This window comes from Leucoraja erinacea, chromosome 4, assembly GCF_028641065.1.
Source record: "Leucoraja erinacea ecotype New England chromosome 4, Leri_hhj_1, whole genome shotgun sequence".
In the NCBI taxonomy this organism is placed as follows: Eukaryota; Metazoa; Chordata; class Chondrichthyes; order Rajiformes; family Rajidae; genus Leucoraja; species Leucoraja erinaceus.
Genome location: NC_073380.1, coordinates 98,922,877 through 98,941,113, shown reverse-complemented (window position 1 = coordinate 98,941,113; position 18,237 = coordinate 98,922,877). Strand labels below are relative to the sequence as shown.

At 44.6% G+C, this 18,237-nt stretch overlaps 1 protein-coding gene across 2 annotated transcripts in view; it reads left to right on the top strand.

Annotated features, from left to right (window-relative positions):
* grhl2b (grainyhead-like transcription factor 2b) overlaps nucleotides 1–18,237 on the top strand; it is a 167,675-nt gene that overhangs the window by 116,346 nt on the left and 33,092 nt on the right. For both annotated transcript variants that reach the window (XM_055634853.1, XM_055634852.1), the window contains exon 8: nucleotides 4,933–5,027. In XM_055634853.1, the coding sequence (XP_055490828.1) occupies nucleotides 4,933–5,027 (95 nt within the window). The remainder of the gene's footprint in view (nucleotides 1–4,932; nucleotides 5,028–18,237) is intronic.

The following is an 18,237-nucleotide window of genomic DNA, read 5'->3' as shown; positions in this document are numbered from 1 at the left end:
ATGGTATCAAAGTAATAAAAGAGAATTTGGGACATGTTTGGTGTATTAATATTGAATTTATCCCACCACATTAAAATGGGAAGCAACACTTTAGAGTGGAAGAGGTATTTCAACAAAATGTTTCATAGATATTTCTAAAATCGTAAGCAATAAGGGAAAAGTTACTTCAGGAAATTGTTTGTGGGGGAAATGTAACAAAGGTTAAAATTACAAGGTATTAGTACGGATATCAAGGATTTCTGCATCAGACAATGATTGACACAAACAATGTGCTATGGGATGAAGGCGGGGAAGGAATTAATCTTCCTCTTGTGATTTTGTAACCTATGCAGACCTCTTTCAGTTTCAATAATGCAACTGGGTTTATGTAACATTAGTTAAACTGTTGAAATGTAGGATTAGATGGTAATGCCGATAAAATGCAGTGAAAAGTAACATTAAGCTGTTGACTTGTAAATTAAATTAGGATGTGTTCAAGAAGGAACTGCAGATGCTGGAAAATCGAAGGTACGCAAAAATGCTGGAGAAACTCAGCGGGTGCAGCAGCATCTATGGAGCGAAGGAGATAGGCAACGTTTTGGGCCGAAACCTTTCTTCAGAGTGATAGGTGGTGGGGGGAGGCGGGGAGAAGAAAGGAAAAAGGAGGAGGAGGAGCCCGAGGGTAGGAAGGGGAGGAGACAGCAAGGGTTAACAGAATGGTGAGAAATCAATGTTCTTTTTTTTCACACAGAGAGTGGTGAATCTCTGGAATTCTCTGCCACAGAGGGTAGTTGAGGCCAGTTCATTGGCTATATTTAAGAGGGAGTTAGATGTGGCCCTTGTGGCTAAGGGATCAGAGGGTATGGAGAGAAGGCAGGTACGGGATACTGAGTTGGATGATCAGCCATGATCATATTGAATGAAACATGTGCAGGCTCGAAGGGGCCGAATGAAGGGGCCGAATGGCCTGGCCTACTCCTGCACCTAATTTTTCTATGTTTCTATGTTTCTATGCCTATCACCTGCGATGGAGATAGTGAGGTCAAGGAATGATAGGGAAGTGTCGGAAATGGTCCAGGTGTATTTGAGTGCCGGATGGAAGTTAGTGGTGAAGCGGATGAAGTCAGTCAGTTGTGAGCGGGTGCAGGAGATCTTGTGGTTTCTAATTTGCAGTATATGGGACCAAGTCAAGTTTGTTGTCATGTACAAGTATGGAAGGTAAGGACACAATCAAAATCTTTCACACAACAGCATGACAGGCACATAGACTCAGACAAACACCCAAAAACATACATTATATATATTACACATTTTAGAGGACCCATTGAAAAGAAAACGTTGTGTGCAATCATTGGTGAAATTATTGGTGGCATTAGAGCTGTGCATGGTAATGAGTGTACAGCGGGATGAACAAGGAGTTAAGCACGCAGCCTTGAGACAAACCTGTATTGATGGCCAGTGATGAGATGGTGTTACCAATCTGTACTGCTTGAGGTCTGCCGATGAGGAAGTCAAGTGTCCAGTTGCAAAGGAAGGTAACGGATCAGGTCTTGTATCGTGGCGATGAGTTTCGAGGGAATGATTGTATTGAACTCTGAGCTATTGTCGGTGAACAGCAGACTGGCGTATGTCTCCAGACAAGAATACTTACGTCGTCAGTATTACATTCTGTTCGCTGTTCAACTTTGGCAGGTCCAAGCTCCCCCTTCAGCCGGTCAACGCTGCAGGGGCTGACATTGAGGTGGTGCAGACATATAAATACCTTAACAAACTGGACTGGTCTGTCAACTCTGACTCCCTCTACAAAAAAGGCCAGAGCAGACTCTTTTTCCTCAGAAGGCTCAAATGCTTCAATGTGTGTAATGACATGCTGCACCTGTTTTACAACACTGTGGTTGCAAGTGTTATTTTCTATGCTGTTGTCTGCTGGGGCAACAGCACTAGTGCGTTGATCAACAAGAAGCTGGACAAACTGGTTAAACGAGCTAGCTCAGTGCTGGAGGGGAGAGTAGACTCTGGGATGGATGTGCTTGAGAGGCGTATGAGGCACAAGGTGCAGGTCAACCTGAAAAACCCCGGGCATCCCCTCCATGTAATTCTGGAGAGTCAAAAGAGCACTCGGAACAACAACCGGCTCCTCTCCCTGCCCCGTAGAACGGAGCGGTTCAGGAGATCCTTCACCCCTGCAGCCATTAGATTTTATAATTCGGACCGCTAGGCTGTAGGGGGATGTATTTTTGCAATTTTTAATTTTTAATTGTTAATTATTGGTCTTTTAAAGTATTTATTGCTCTCAGGTCGTGTCCACAGTGTATTCTATGTATTTTCTGTCTGCATTCGTTTTGAATCTGTGGGTTTGTTGGTTGGGGGCTTCTGGACATCTGAATTTCCCTGAGGGGATCAATAAAGTATTCATTATTTTTTTTTTTTTTTTTTTTTTTTTAATATTTTATTTTATTAGAAGTAAGTACAGTCATATGGCACCAAAGTGCCTAATATATATTTTCATAATACATTTTATGTACAACTTTTTTTTTTTGTTACATTGAAAAAAGATTATTATTATTATTATTATTATTATTATTATTATTAACCATTTAATTGCTTCAGCAATTTTCTTTTTTGAGTTAAAAAAAAATAATCCTCCACTTACCTTGATAAATGTTCTCCCATTATTTGCTAAGCATATTGAATCTGAGGCAGGATTATACAGGTATAAATTGTTCTACGTAGAATCATAGAAAATAGGTGCAGGAGGAGGCCATTCGGCCCTTCGAGCCAGTACCGCCATTCATTGTGATCATGGCTGATCGTCCCCTATCAATAACCCGTGCCTGCATTCTCCCCATATCCCTCGTCTCCACTAGCCCCTAGAGCTCTATCTAACTCTCGCTTAAATCCATCCAGTGATTTGGCCTTCACTGCCCTCTGTGGCAGGGAATTCCATAAATTCACAACTCTCTGGGTGAAAAAGTTTTTTCTCACCTCAGTCTTAAATGACCTCCCCTTTATTCTCTGGTATCTTCTCAAAAAAGGATCAAGGACCAAGATTGCAAACAGGTGACGTGCAAAAAATTGCTCTTGGTACACAGTTTCAGCATCAGGACCACACCTGATCACATTATTCCCCCATGTAAAATTTCTTGAGAAGCTTTGCAGAATAGCTCAGACCGCATTGCTTTGGGGGTGTCTGATCTGGTACAGCATGGTTTAACATCTACTGCATAACTAGAAGACTGATGAGGTGTGGAAATTACTTACCTGTTTCCCAGAGCACTCCCACCCTCAGATTATTCTGTTATTCACTCCCCCCACTCCACCACTGCTGCCACCCATTCCCTGATTCTACCAGATATCCTCCTCCTCCCAACTTGGCTGGTGGTGGTTCCATTTCAATCTTGCCCTCAAGAATCCGGTGACATCTTTCTCTCTATACCAACCAAATGATCCACAGGCCCCAGTTTTTGGTCTTGGATTCCCTCACTCGCAATGGCCCAGCCTCCAAATTCCATCCCACCCCACAACCACAACCACAACCACAATACCGCCTGCCACCCAGACAGTTGCTAATGTCCCGCATTTATGCCATGCACAAATACTCTGATGGCAAATGCAAGAATTTCTGGGAACGTGCACTCCCAGAAACAGCCGCGTGCAAATTAAAATAACTATAGATGTTAGAAATCTGAAATAAAAACAGGAAATGCTGAAATGCTCACCAGGTTGGGCAGCATCCACGCAACTTGAAGCAGACGGGTGTTTAAGATTCACGATCTTTATCACTTCTGAGTGTTTCTCAGGTTTTCTAGAGAGTCACGAACCTATCTGCTCTTTGAAGGTGGAGGGATTAATTTTGGAGTAAGACCTGGTGGCCATTGTGAGTGAGGGTATCCAAAAACTGGGGCCTGTGGATCATTTGGTTGGTATAGAGAGAAAGATATTCAACAAAATAGAGAGAGTACGGAGGAGATTTACTAGAATGTTGCCTGGGTTTCAACAACTAAGTTACAGAGAAAGGTTGAATAAGTTAGGTCTTTATTCTCTGGAGCGCAGAAGGTTAAGGGGGGACTTGATAGAGGTCTTTAAAATGATGAGATGGATAGACAGAGTTGATGTGGACCAGCTTTTCCCTTTGAGAATAGGGAAGATTCAAACAAGAGGACATGACTTCAGAATTAAGGGACAGAAGTTTAGGGGTAATATGAGGGGGAACTTCTTTACTCAGAGAGTGGTAGCGGTGTGGAATGAGCTTCCAGTGGAAGTTGTGGAGGCAGGTTTGTTGGTATCATTTAAAAATAAATTGGATAGGCATATGGATGAGAAGGGAATGGAGGGTTATGGTATCAGTGGGACTAAGGGAAAAAAGTGGGACTAAGGGAAAAAAAAGTTGCTCGGCACGGACTTGTAGGGCCGAGATGGCCTGTTTCCGTGCTGTAATTGTTATATGGTTATATGGTGGAATAAAACTGGGTGAAAAAAAGGTCTTAACTTCCACTACCTGCAACCTCCGGCAACCGCCTTCAACCAGCATCGCAACCGGCTTCGACTAAAAAATTACCGATTTTTAAAACGGCAACCTATTTTTAGTCGCGGCCGGTTTTGAATTTTTTGAAATAATCGCCGGAACATCGAAGAAGTGGAAACTACTTTCGACACTTAGGGAGACTGTCAAAAACCTCCGGGAACCGCACGGAAACCTTGGGCGGGGCGCACAAAGTCTCCAGAGGTTTCCGTTCAGGTTTCCTACGTGGGACAGGGGCATTAGCTGGTTCCTTTCCCCAAAGGTGAGCAAATGTTTTTGGTCAACAATTTCACAACTATTGACATTTTTCCTGTCGCTGATCATTTTCTAATATCTGTCCAAGAGGTCATTCTTTATCTATGAGCTGAAGTGCTGTTGTCTACCTGTTCACACCACATTGCCCTGTCTTTTTTTTTCTTCCCCCATGTTAGCTGATTACAAAGAGAGCTTCAACACCATTGGAAACATTGAAGAAATTGCCTACAATGCCATCTCTTTCACCTGGGATGTAAACGAGGAAGCTAAGGTGAGGATTTGTTTTATGTAACAAAATGGAGATTTGGATGCCTCTGTGTCCAGGTGACCCCCCCCCCCCCCCCCCCCCCCTCCCCCCCCCCCCCCCCCCCCCCCCCCCCCCCCCCCCCCCCCAGTTCTACTAATAGGGTGCGTTATTCCGTCTGGTTTTCACTGTTCTTATTGAACTTAGATCCAATAATTAAAGGGTGTCCATCAAAACAATTGATTGGATGGGAATTTCCTTTAGGCTGCCAAAACTATGCCCGAGAAGCGGAGAAGCCCTGTTTCAGTGTGTGCATTGTGCTCCAGTAATGTAATGACGGGGCCTTGCAAGTAATGCAGAGGATATAGTTATGACCTTCTTTGTGTATTTTTCCAATAATCGCTAAATAATTCTAAAATCGCTAAATAATTCTAAACTCACTAGAATTTAGAAGATTGAGGGGAGGATCTTATCGAAACTTACAAAATTCTTAAGGGGTTGGACAGGCTAGATACAGGAAGATTGTTCCCGATGTTGGGGAAGTCCCGGAACAAGGGGTCACACAGTTTAAGGATAAGGGGGAAATCTTTTAGGACCGAGATGAGAAAAATATTTTTTCACACAGAGAGTGGTGAATCTCTGGAATTCGCTGCCACAGAAGGTAGTTGAGGCCAGTTCATTGGCTATATTTAAGAGGGAGTTAGATGTGGCCCTTGTGACTAAAGGGATCAGGGGGTATGGAGAGAAGGCAGGTACAGGAGACTTAGTTGAATGATCAGCCATGATCATATTGAATGGCGGTGCAGGCTCGAAGGGTCGAATGGCCTACTCCTGCACCTATTTTTCTATGTTTCTATGTTTCTAATATTTGCTCTCAAAGTCAATAGAATGTCATTCCTTTGGTTGAAATGCATGATATCATTACACCACTCATCTGTCAGGTCTTCAGTTGTAATTGGGACAATTATTTAAATAACACTAGCCAGAGAACCAGTTGAGGCAGATAGGTTATGTAACCCCATCAGGAAGCTAGGAGGGAAGTGGGTTGGAGGACAAAGAATCACAATTGGGGATGTTGGTGTTGCCAGGCATCCCTTTCACTGGTGGAAAATCCAAAACTACCTTTAAATGACATGCGATGTTTTGATCAGTCTAGGCAATATATTTTTTAAAGAATAACACAAAGAATTAAATGTGCATTAATAAGCCTGCATTTTGTGGCTGCGCCCAGTGTGTGTTGGATTCTTTTGAGGAAAAGTATCAGGTGATCTGGATTTTTTTGTCTCCTCCCACGTGTACACGAATGTCTGGCCCCGACAGAAACTAAATGCAATCCGAATTTCCGCAATCAGCAGAATATGCCTGTAATTTCTGTAGTTTCTGTACAGCAGGAGAGTTTAGAGAAGGCTATTATCTGGATTAGTGGGTTAAACCCACCATATTCTGCAGTAGGTCAGGATTCACGGCTGAACTGTTGCACAAAGTCCATGAAAGCCTCAACTGGACTTGCCGCACTTTGCAATCAGCCAGAGTTGTCACGTTACTGGTAGACTTCCCTATTGTCAACAATTCCACTCCTTGTGTGTTCACTTCCATTTAGCTCATTAAGGGAAGAATTGTGTTTTGATAGTATTGAGTAACTGTCATTGACTTAACATTCCTCTAGTAAATGGATAGGCAGTGGTCCTTGCTCTTCACGTTTAACTTTTGTAAAAGGCTTATGCAAAAGTAGTTTGCAGCATCGTTGAGTTTGAAACTGTGGCTGTTCAAGATATGAAAAAAAATCAAATGATCAATTTATTTAAACAAAGCTAGGCCATTTCTGTCTGGTTCTTAAAGTAAGGCTTAACTTGTAAGCTTCAACGCTACCTCAGCACACATTCATTGTCTTCCTCACTAAGGGTTACAATTAAACTTGCTGTGACATTTCACGTTGCTAGGATACAGTCATAGTTGAACTGACTTGAAAGGTTACTGCAGGAAGAAAGTTTGTCAGGTACATATTATTAACAAACCTGGGCTCTTTCAATCAGTCCTTTCAGATATGAGAGACTTTGACACAGGATGCTGTTGCCCAGGCCTGCCAGCAACTGCAACAATGACTTGCACACGTTGGCAAATAAGATGGTTACAAAGACTATCCTTTAGCCGGGACACGACTGTGATATAGAGTCATCCTGTGACTCACCGAAGATGGATGGATGTTCAAGTCCTACTTTTTCATGTGCACTGTGATGAGCTGTGGTGAGCAAATGGCCGGGAGATTGTTAATGATGCCCCCTACTGAAGGCAGGAAAAGGAGATCATAGCCGGGAAAGAATTCTTGGCTTCAGATTAGTTTAATGAACACATGCATTATAGAAACATAGAAACATAGAAAATAGGTGCAGGAGTAGGCCATTCGGCCCTTCGAGCCTGCACCTCCATTCAATATGATCATGGCTGATCATCCAACTCAGTATCCCATACCTGCCTTCTCTCCATACCCCCTGATACCTTTAACCACAAAGGCCACATCTAACTACATCTTAAATATAGTCCATTAACTGGCCTCAACTACCTCTTAAATACAGTTCATTAACTGGCCTCAACTACCTTCTGTGGCAGAGAATTCCAGAGATTCACCACTCTCTGTGTGAAAAATGTGTTTCTCATCTCGGTCCTAAAATACTTCCCCCTTATGCTTAAACTGTGACCCCTTGTTCTGGACTTCCCCAACATCGGGAACAAATCTTCCTGCATCTAACCTGTCCAACCCCTTAAGAATTTTGTAGGTTTCTATAAGATCCGCCCTCAATCTTCTAAATTCTAGTGAGTACAAGCCGAGTCTATCCAGTCTTTCTTCATATGAAAGTCCTGACATCCCAGGAATCCGTCTGGTGAACCTTCTATGGCAAGAATGTCTCTATGGCTCAGATTGTCTAGGAATAAACTGAGCTTGATGTTTGATTTTGATTTTGTTCCCTTCCTGGTTGTTTTACTGATCTTTCTACAAATGTGTTTACATGCAGCGAATGCTGCTCTTTATTCAGGCTGAGGTGAACACAATAAAACCAGTGATGGCTAAAGTACATTGCGATAGTTTGCTGCATTTTTGATTTGTGTAAAACTGATTTGGGGCTATTCTCTGTACACAAATTCCCAGCATCCCTGAAACAAATATTCCATTTCAACGTACTATTCTTATAAGAAAAGTTTAATGTCTGTTTTCACATTTCATTGACAAATACCTTAATCTTTGAAAGGGTCGATGTTTGAAAAACAGGGCTGAAATCAGAAGGGCTTAAAATTAGCGATTTTAATTTTGATCATGGGAGACTTTAATTAACAAATAGATTGGGCAAATCACCTTGGCACATTCCTGGAAAGTATACTAGATGTATTTCTCAATTAGTATGTTAAGCAAACCAATAAAGAGAACAGATTTATTTACATCTAGTACTGTGTGTTGAGGAGGAGTTAATCAGTAATCTTGTTATAAAGGGGCCCCAAGGAAAAAAATGACCATAATGTAGGATTTTTACATTAATTTTGAAAATGACATAGTTTGACCTGAAAGGAAGGTTTTCAAACTAAACAAAAGAAATGATGAAGTTATGAGGGGTTGATTGGCTGTGGTAGATTGGCAAACTACACTAAAGGGAACAATTGTGCAAAGGTAATGTCTCACTGCCAAAGAAGCAGGACGTGAATTGCAGCAAATATGTATTCCTTTAAAGCTCAAAAGCACAACAGGAAACACGATCCAACCATTGATTATGCGAGAAAATAAAGATGGTATTAAATTTAAAGAGTGGACTTGTCAAGTTGCCAGGAAAAACAGTCGGCCTGAGAATTGAGAGTGTTTTAGAATTCGATAAAGGTTGACGGTGAAATTACGAGGAGAGGGGAAACAGAATATGAGGGTAAACTCATGAGAGGTGTAAAAAGAGCCTCTATCGGTATGCTGTTTTAAAAAAAAAAAAAGCTAAGATCGCAAGGGCAACGTGGGTTATTGAGAGGCAGACACGAGAACAGTGGGGGGAGTAAGAAAGTGACAAATGCAAATACTCTGGATCTGTTTTCAAGAAAAAGTTGCAATAAACCACTGGAAATCAAGGGTCAACAATAAACGAGAAAATAAAAGAAATAATATTAGCGAAGAAACACTTGTGTCGTTGTCATTATCTACAGTTGTGTAATTTTTTTAACATTATTGAGGTTGGATGATAATGACTATACTATTTAGGAAGGGAGGTAACAGAACTACCATATTTTTAAGTTGAATTTAATTTAATAGTAGAGAAACACTGGAATTTATCAGTCATAGAGTGTGGAAACAGGCCCTTCGGCCCATGCCGGCCAACATGACCCACCAGCTACACTTGTCCCACCTGCCTGCTCTTAGTCCATATCCCTCCAAGCTTGTACTATCCATGTACGTGTCTAACTGTTTCTTAAATGTTGGGATAGTCCCAGTCTCAACTACCTCCTCTGGCAGATTGTTCCATCACCCTTTGTGTGAAAATGTTACCCCTCAGATCCCTTTTTAAATCTTTTCCCCTTCAAGTTAGATGTGGCCCTTGTGGCTAAGGGGATCAGGGGGTATGGAGAGAAGGCAGGTACGGGATACTGAGTTGGATGATCAGCCATGATCACATTGAATGGCGGTGCAGGCTCGAAGGGCCGAATGGCCTACCCCTGCACCTATTTTCTATGTTTCTATGTTTCTATGTTTCACCTTGAACCTGTGTCCTCTGGTCCTCGATTCCCTTACTCTGGGCAAGAGATTCTGTGCATCTACCTGATCTATTCCTCTTATGATTTTATACACCTCTAAGATCACCCTTCATCCTCCTGCACTCCCAGGAATAGAGACCAAGCCTACTCGACCTTTCCCTATAGCTCAGACCCTCTAGTCCTGGCAACATCCTCGTAAATCTTCTCAGAACCCTTTCAATCTTGACAATATCTTTCTAAAAACCCTGAACTGAACACAATATTTTAAATGCAGTCTCACCAATGTTTTGTACAACTGCAACATGACAATAGACAATAGGTGCAGGAGTAGGCCATTCGGCCCTTCGAGCCAGCACCGCCATTCAATCGTGGCTGATCATCCCCAATCATTACCCCTTTCCTGCCTTCTCCCCATATCCCCTGACTCCACTATTTTTAAGAGCCCTATCTAGCTCTCTCTTGAAAACATCCAGAGAACCTGCCTCCACCACCCTCTGAGGCAGAGAATCCCACAGACTCGCCACTCTCTGTGAGAAAAAGTGTTTCCTCGACTCCGTTCTAAATGGCTTACTCCTTATTCTTAAACTGTGGCCCCTGGTTCTGGACTCCCCTAACATCGGGAACATGTTCAAAGTTCAAAGTAAACTTTATTGTCAATTCAAATAAATTGGATTGAAATTGCATTTCCCCATACTCCAAATGTGCAAGTAATATTTATAACGCAGACAGACAATATACCAATAAGATAGACATGTTTACTGCCTCGAGGGAGTCCAAGCCCTTAACAACCCTAATATGGCCTCCCAACGTCTATACTCATAAAATATGTTATAGTAAGGTGCTTAGAAATAAAAAATATGATTGAGCAGAGTCAACATGAATTTATGAAAAGAATATCATATTTGATTAATCTGCTGGAGTTCCAGTAAAATAGGTGAATGGGAACGAGATCAGGTGTATTTGGTTGTTTAAAAAAAAATCAATAAGGTCCCACATCGAGTGGTTGCTGAACAAGGATGAATGGAGCACATGGAATTGGGGCTCATACATATCAGCATGGATTGAGAGTTGTTTGCCAGATTGAGTACAAAGAGTAGGAACATGGGCAATTCTCATGTTGTGAGCATATCATCTGTGGGGTAATGCAGAGATTGATGCTTGGGCCTCAACTATTCTCAATCTAGAGTAAATGTTTGGCTGAGAGGACCAAATGTAACATTCCAAAGTTAGCTGAAGACACAAAGCCGTGGGAATATGGGTAATGATGAGGGAGCATAGTGACCCCGAAGAGATATAGACCAGTTGAGTGTTGAAACAAGGAACTGCAGATGCTGGTTTACAAAAAAAAGGCGCAAATTGATAGAGTAACGCAGCTGAGACACGGGTTGTGTCTTTTTTAGAGCAGATGAGTAGGCCAAAAGGTGTGAAATTGAGTATAACATAGACAAATGTGAGGCTATCCACTTGTATAGAAATCAAAGAAAAACAGATTTTTTTTTTGAATGGCGAGATATTGGGGAATGTTCAAAAGGACCTGCGTGTCTTCATGCACATGTCATTGAAAACTAATATTTAGCCGCAGCTGGCAATTAGGAAGGCAAATGGTATGATGACCTTTCTTGCTGGAGAATTTGAATACAAGAGTAATGATGTCAGACTATAATTATATAGGGCCTTGATGAGACCACACCTGGAGCATTGTGTTCAGTTTTGGTTTCCCTTCCACAGAAAGGTTATAGAAACATAGAAACATAGAAATTAGGTGCAGGAGTAGGCCATTCGGCCCTTCGAGCCTGCACCGCCATTCAATATGATCATGGCTGATCATCCAACTCAGTATCCCGTACCTGCCTCCTCTCCATACCCTCTGATCCCCTTAGCCACAAGGGCCACATCTAACTCCCTCTTAAATATAGCCAATGAACTGGCCTCAACTATCCTCTGCAGCAGAGAGTTCCAGAGATTCACCACTCTCTGTGTGAAAAAAGTTCTTCTCATCTCGGTTTTAAAGGATTTCCCCCTTATCCTTAAGCTGTGACCCCTTGTCCTTATACTTGCTAAAGGAGCATAGTGAAGATTCACCAGGCTGATTTCTGGATGGTGGAAGCAGTGTTATATGAGGAAAGATTTAGTAGGATCGGCATGTGCCTTGGAGAGTTTAGAAGAACGAGAAATGACTTTATTCAAACACACACCATTCTTAAGAGTACTTCAAGGGGCTGGGGAAGCTGCTTCCCAGGATTAAAGAACTTAGAACTAGGGGTCGCAAAAAAACAAATAAAAGGCGAGCTATTCAGGAATAATGTGAGGAAAAATGTCTTCACTCAGTGGGTAACGTGTCTTTAGACTTCTTTACCTGTGAAAGATCAGTTACGAATTGCATTCAAAACTGAGATCAGTAGATTTCCGAGCATTTGCTGTGTTAACTGATTTGGGAATTGGGCAGGAAAATGGGGCATGAGATCTTTTGTGACTACCCTCTCCTGCTGCCTGGCCGATCCCTCCTCCTAATTCTCACATTTTTATCAGTTTAGTTTAGAGATACAGCACGGAAACAGACCCTTCGGCCCACCGGGTCCGCGCCAACCAGCCATCCTCAGTGAATTTCAAATTAAAAAAGCTGGAGAAAGTCAGCAAGCCAGGAGAGAAAGAACAGGGTTAACGAGCTAGATTCTACTGTCCAAGTCATTGACCACACATGCCCCATGTACTGATCCTGCAGTTGCACTTGGTGGCCGATTAGGAAAAGGGGAGATGCAACGAGACCTGGGTGTCATGGTACACCGGTCATTGAAAGTAGGCACGCAGGTGCAGCAGGCAGTGAAGAAAGCGAATGGTATGTTAGCATTCATAGCAAAAGGATTTGAGTATAGGAGCAGGGAGGTTCTACTGCAGTTGTACAGGGTCTTGGTGAGACCACACCTGGAGAATTGCGTACAGTTTTGGTCTCCAAATGTGAGGAAGGACATTATTGCTATAGAGGGAGTGCAGAGAAGGTTCACCTGGGATGTCAGGAGTTTCATATGAAGAAAGACTGGATAGACTCGACTTGTACTCGCTAGAATTTAGGAGATTGAGGGGGAATCTTATAGAAACCTACAAAATTCTTAAGGGGTTGGACAGGCTAGATGCAGGAAGATTGTTCCCGATGTTGGGGAAGTCCAGGACAAGGGGTCACAGCTTAAGGATAGAGGGGAAATCCTTTAGGACCGAGATGGGAAGAACATTTTTCAAACAGAGAGTGGTGAATCTCTGGAACTCTCTGCCACAGAGGGTAGTTGAGGCCAGTTCATTGGCTATATTTAAGAGGGAGTTAGATGTGGCCCTTGTGGCTAAAGGGATCAGGGGGTATGGAGAGAAGGCAGGTACGGGATACTGAGTTGGATGATCAGCCATGATCATATTGAATGGCGGTTCAGGCTCGAAGGGCCGAATGGCCTACTCCTGCACCTATTTTCTATGTTTCTATGTTTCTTCTAGGGTCAGTGAGGCTATCTGGTCACCTCAATACTGTGACTCTCCAGTAAGGCGGAGTAGAGCATGTGGCCAGTAGGTTTGCAGAACCTGATGCCCCAACCTCTCTCGCAACAGCCTTTGATGGCAATGTGCTGCCAAAGATATCTTTCGCTGTTTTAAATGTCTTTAGAAGTAAATGCAATCAAAATGAATGAAAATTAATTTCGTAAATTACAGTGTTTAGGTAAAGCCATTAATATCCAGTGAGATAAAGAAAGATATTTTTTTCTTAATTGAAAGTAGAAACCCATTCAATTAAAAGACTCACCTCTTAAACCCCCTTTTCACGGTGCGACTTGACGCAAGAGGTACCCCGAGTTTGACATCGTGGGAACCTCGTGCGGTAACAATACGGCATTCGTGGACCACCGTGGCGCTAACGGCAGGTAATCGTGTACCTTGGGTACTCGGGAGAAAATTCAAACATGTTTGAATTTGTCCAAGAGTGTCTTGTGCACTTGTGGTTGAGCATTGCAACATTTTATGAACGAAGTGTCCTGTGCGATATCGGTAGTAACTCTTGCGGTCACCGGGGGAACTCCTGCCAACGGTGAACCCGGAAGTTGGATAGAGTGAATCCAGCCAGTTTGCTATTTACATACAAATCTAATAAAACTAGCTAAGCATTTCATTAATGTCAGTGTGTCTCTTTTTGTCTGAAAGATGGGGGTGTCTTCATTTACTGGCGGTGGGTGTCTGTCACTGAAACAGGCAGTGTGTGCGTCTCTCTCTCTCTCTCCCTCTCACACAGGCGTGAATGGATGAACTCCGTTAAAGAAAGCACCCCGAGTAAAATAAGCCAATACAAAGCCTGCCTCAATATAATAATTCCATTTCTCTCCGTAAATGCTGTCTGGCCCGCGGAGTTCATCCATTCACACCTGTGTGAGAGAGAGGGAGGGAGAGAGAGAGAGAGAGAGAGAGAGAGCGAGACAGTCCTGGTCAGTCCTTTGAAGATAGACACCAGTTGCTTGGAGCAACTCAGCGGGACGGGCAGCATCTCTGGAGAGAAGGAACGTAAATGCTGTCTGGCCCGCGGAGTTCCTCCATTCATGCCTGTGTGAGAGTGAGGGAGGGAGAGTGTGAAGAAGGCTCTCGACCCGAGACGCCACCCGTTCCTTCTCTCCAGAGATGCTGCCTGTCCCGCTGAGTTGCTCCAAGCAACTGGTGTCTATCTTCAAAGGACTGACCAGGACTGTCTCTCTCTCTCTCCCTCCCTCCCTCTCACACAGGCGTGACTGGAGGAACTCCGCGGGCCAGACAGCATTTACGGAGAGAAATGGGCAGGCGACCCATTCTTCAGGCTGCATTATGTCTCTCTCCCCCCCCCCCCCCCTCACCCCAACTCCCACCCACACACGCGAATGCTGGAGAAACTCAGCGGGTGCAGCAGCATCTATGGAACGAAGGAAATAGACAACGTTTCGGCACCGCTGCACCCGCTGAGTTTTCTCCAGCATTCGCGTGTGTAGGTGGGAGTGCTGGGGGGGGGGGGGGGGGGGGGGAGAGACATAAGGCAGCCTGAAGAATGGGTCGTCTGTCCATTTAACTCCGGTAGATGCTGCCTGGCCCGCGGAGTTCATCCATTCATGCCTGTGTGGGAGAGGGAGAGGGAGAGGGAGAGGGAGAGGGAGAGAGAGAGAGAGAGAGAGAGAGAGAGAGAGAGGCAGTCCTGGTCAGTCCTTTGAAGATAGACACCAGTTGCTTGGAGCAACTCAGCGGGACATGCAGCATCTCTGGAGAGAAGGAACGGGTGGCGTTTCGGGCTGAAAGTTTCTTCAGACTGAAAGTTTCACCTCTCAGTAGATCATAAAATAACACAATAATCACGGTCAATGTGAGATACAGTCTTTATTCATATTTGACAAAATAAAAAGACGACTTCTTGCACATATTGAGAGAAGGTGCATCACACCAAACAACATTTGTCTAAAAAAACACAGATTATTCTTCAGCTCATTAAAGAGCTCGGGTGAAAAAAACGAATAGAGTGTGTGACAACAAAGTAACATCATTTGTGCCACGTGATTAACTACACTACAGTCCACGATGTTCATTCGGGAAAGATCGGGAGACGGACAAGTCACTCGCACAAATGACAGAATTGCCGAGTACCGTGGGAACTCTTTACTCTACCCCCGTTATATCGTGTGATATCGTGCTAGACCACGACCACTCCACTCTGGCTACATCTTGCGTCAAGTCGCCCCGTGTAAACTACCCATTACATTGCCTGCCCCGGATAAATCTGGAAGTGGCGGCGCTGTTAACAGCTGCGGCTCGCCTGCAGTCCGTTTGTCTTTACTTTTATCTGTTGTTTTTTTTGTTTTGTTTTGGTTAAGTTTTAGTTTGTTGGGTTGTGTTGGGGGGGGGTTGAAACATGTTCTCCGTCTCTTCCTTCGGGGGAATGCGACTTTTTCATGTCGTATCCCCCTTCTCTGCCTCCGTCTGCACTGAGGCCTAATGGCGGAGCTGGCGGCTTCCAGCCTGCGACCGACCCCGAGGCTCCGGAGGCAGAGCCAGCCAGGACTTACCAACGAGAGGTTGGCCGTCTTCGGGGCTAAGGCAGCGGTGGCCCGACTTGCTGGTGCAGCGTTTTGGCTTTCGGCGGCGGCCTGGAGCTGATGCAGCGGGGCTCGGAGCTGAGACTGCGGGACCCGGAGCTGGGGCGGCGGCCTGGAGCGGAGACGGCGGGACCCGGAGCTGGGGCGGCGGCCTGGAGCTGGGGCAGTGGCCCGGAGCGGAGACTACAGGACCTGGAGCGGAGACTGCGGGACCCGGAGCTGGGGCGGCTGCCCGGAGCTGAGACTGCGGGATCTGGAGCTGATGCAGCGGGGCTCGGAGCTTAGACTGCGGGACCCGGTGCTGGGGCAGCGGCCTGGAGCGGAGACTGCGGGACCCGGAGCTGGGGCGGCTGCCCGGAGCTGATGCTGTGGCGGGCTGTCTCGGAGCGGAGACGGCGTTCCGGCTTGTGGCGGCGATATCACCACGGAGGTCCACTGGACTGGAGAGCGGCATCTTCGGCCTGGATTGATCGCCACAGCGCAGAGGGAGAACAAGGAGGGAAGAGGCGGAGACTAAGACTTTTGCCTCCATCACAGTGAGGATGTGGTTGGTGAACTCACTGTGGTGGATATTTAATTTGTGTTTATTGTATGTTTTGTTATTATTGATTCTGTGTTTGACTGCAGGCAACATAATTTCGTTCAGACCGAAAGGTCAATAAAGGATCTATCTAAACATAAAAACATAGAAAATAGGTGCAGGAGTAGGCCATTCGGCCCTTCGATGGATGAATAGCGGTGCTTGACGTATTTGGCTCCGTATGTTCCATGGCCAGCAACAAGCTGAATGGTGAGCTCACTAGCAGAGCAGGATGCCGGGTGCATCTACACCTGGGTTCCAGCACATTTGACCTGCTGTGTGGCAAGCTGGTGAAGGCATTGAAGGTCTGCTAAGCAGGTGTATGGTGGACGGGCAATAATTCTGTGGGGATCAGTCACTGCAATGTGGCACAGCCCACCCTTCTGATTAAATACTTCTGGCCATTCTGAAAGAACTCACCTGAAATGTTGACTGTTAACTTTTCTCCACGACTGCTGTAGTCTTCAGAGATTTCAAAATTGAACATCAGCAGCTGTTTGTGTTGGTGTGTGGTATTCAGACCTGCCATATAGATTGTGGGAATCTCAGTAATGCCTGGACAGCCAGTTCTAATGTAGCATCATTTAATTATTTTTTTCTTTCCTAAACAATTGTCTGGAATTGAGAGATGGAAGGTCTTTGAATCTTCTGCAAAGGTTCTCTGGGTTTCTGCTGAAGTTGTTAAAGGAGATATGGAAAGGCCCAGTAAAAATGACACTATAGTATGGGTACATAGAAACATAGAAAATAGGTGCAGGAGGAGGCCATTCGGCCCTTCGAGTCAGCACCGCCATTCATTGTGATCAAGGCTGATCGTCCCCTATCAATAACCCGTGCCTGCCTTCTCCCCATATCCCTTGATTCCACTAGCCCCAAGAGCTCTATCTAACTCTCTCTTAAATCCATCCAGTGACTTGGCCTCCACTGTCCTCTGTGGCAGGGAATTCCATACATTCACAACTCTCTGGGTGAAAAAGTTTTTTCTCACCTCAGTCTTAAATGACCTCCCCTTTATTCTAAGACTGTGGCCCCTGGTTCTGGACTTGCCCCACACTGGGAACATTTTTCCTGCATCTAGCTTGTCCAGTCCCTCTATAATTCCATATACTTCCACAAGAATCCCCCTCATCCTTCCAAACTCCAGCGAATACAAGCCTAGTCTCCCCAATCCTTCCTCACATGACAGTCCCGACATCCCAGGGAACAATCTCGTGAACCTGCGCTGCACTGCCTCAATCACAAGGATGTCCTTCCTCAAATTAGGAGACCAAAGCTGTACACAATACTCCAGATGTACCACAGGTACCCTATGTCAGACACCTGTTGATAGCCTTGTGTTCTCCTAACTCCTGTGACCCCTCGAGGGTGAATCCAATAACTTCATGTCAACTTCAGGAAGGACATTATTGCCATAGAGGGAGTGCAGAGAAGGTTCACTAGACTGATTCCTGGGATGTCAGGACTGTCTTATGAAGAAAGACTGGATAGACTTGGTTTGTACTCTCTAGAATTTAGGAGATTGAGAGGGGATCTTATAGAAACTTACAAAATTCTTAAGGGGTTGGACAGGCTAGATGCAGGAAGTTTGTTCCCGATGTTAGGGAAGTCCAGGACAAGGGGTCACAGCTTAAGGATAAGGGGAAATCCTTTAAAACCGACCGAGATGAGAAGAAACTTTTTTCACACAGAGAGTGGTGAATCTCTGGAACTCTCTGCCACAGAGGGTAGTTGAGGCCAGTTCATTGGCTATATTTAAGAGGGAGTTGAGATGTAGCCCTTGTGGCTAAGGGGATCAGGGGGTATGGAGAGAAGGCAGGTACGGGATACTGAGTTGGATGATCAGCCATGATCATATTGA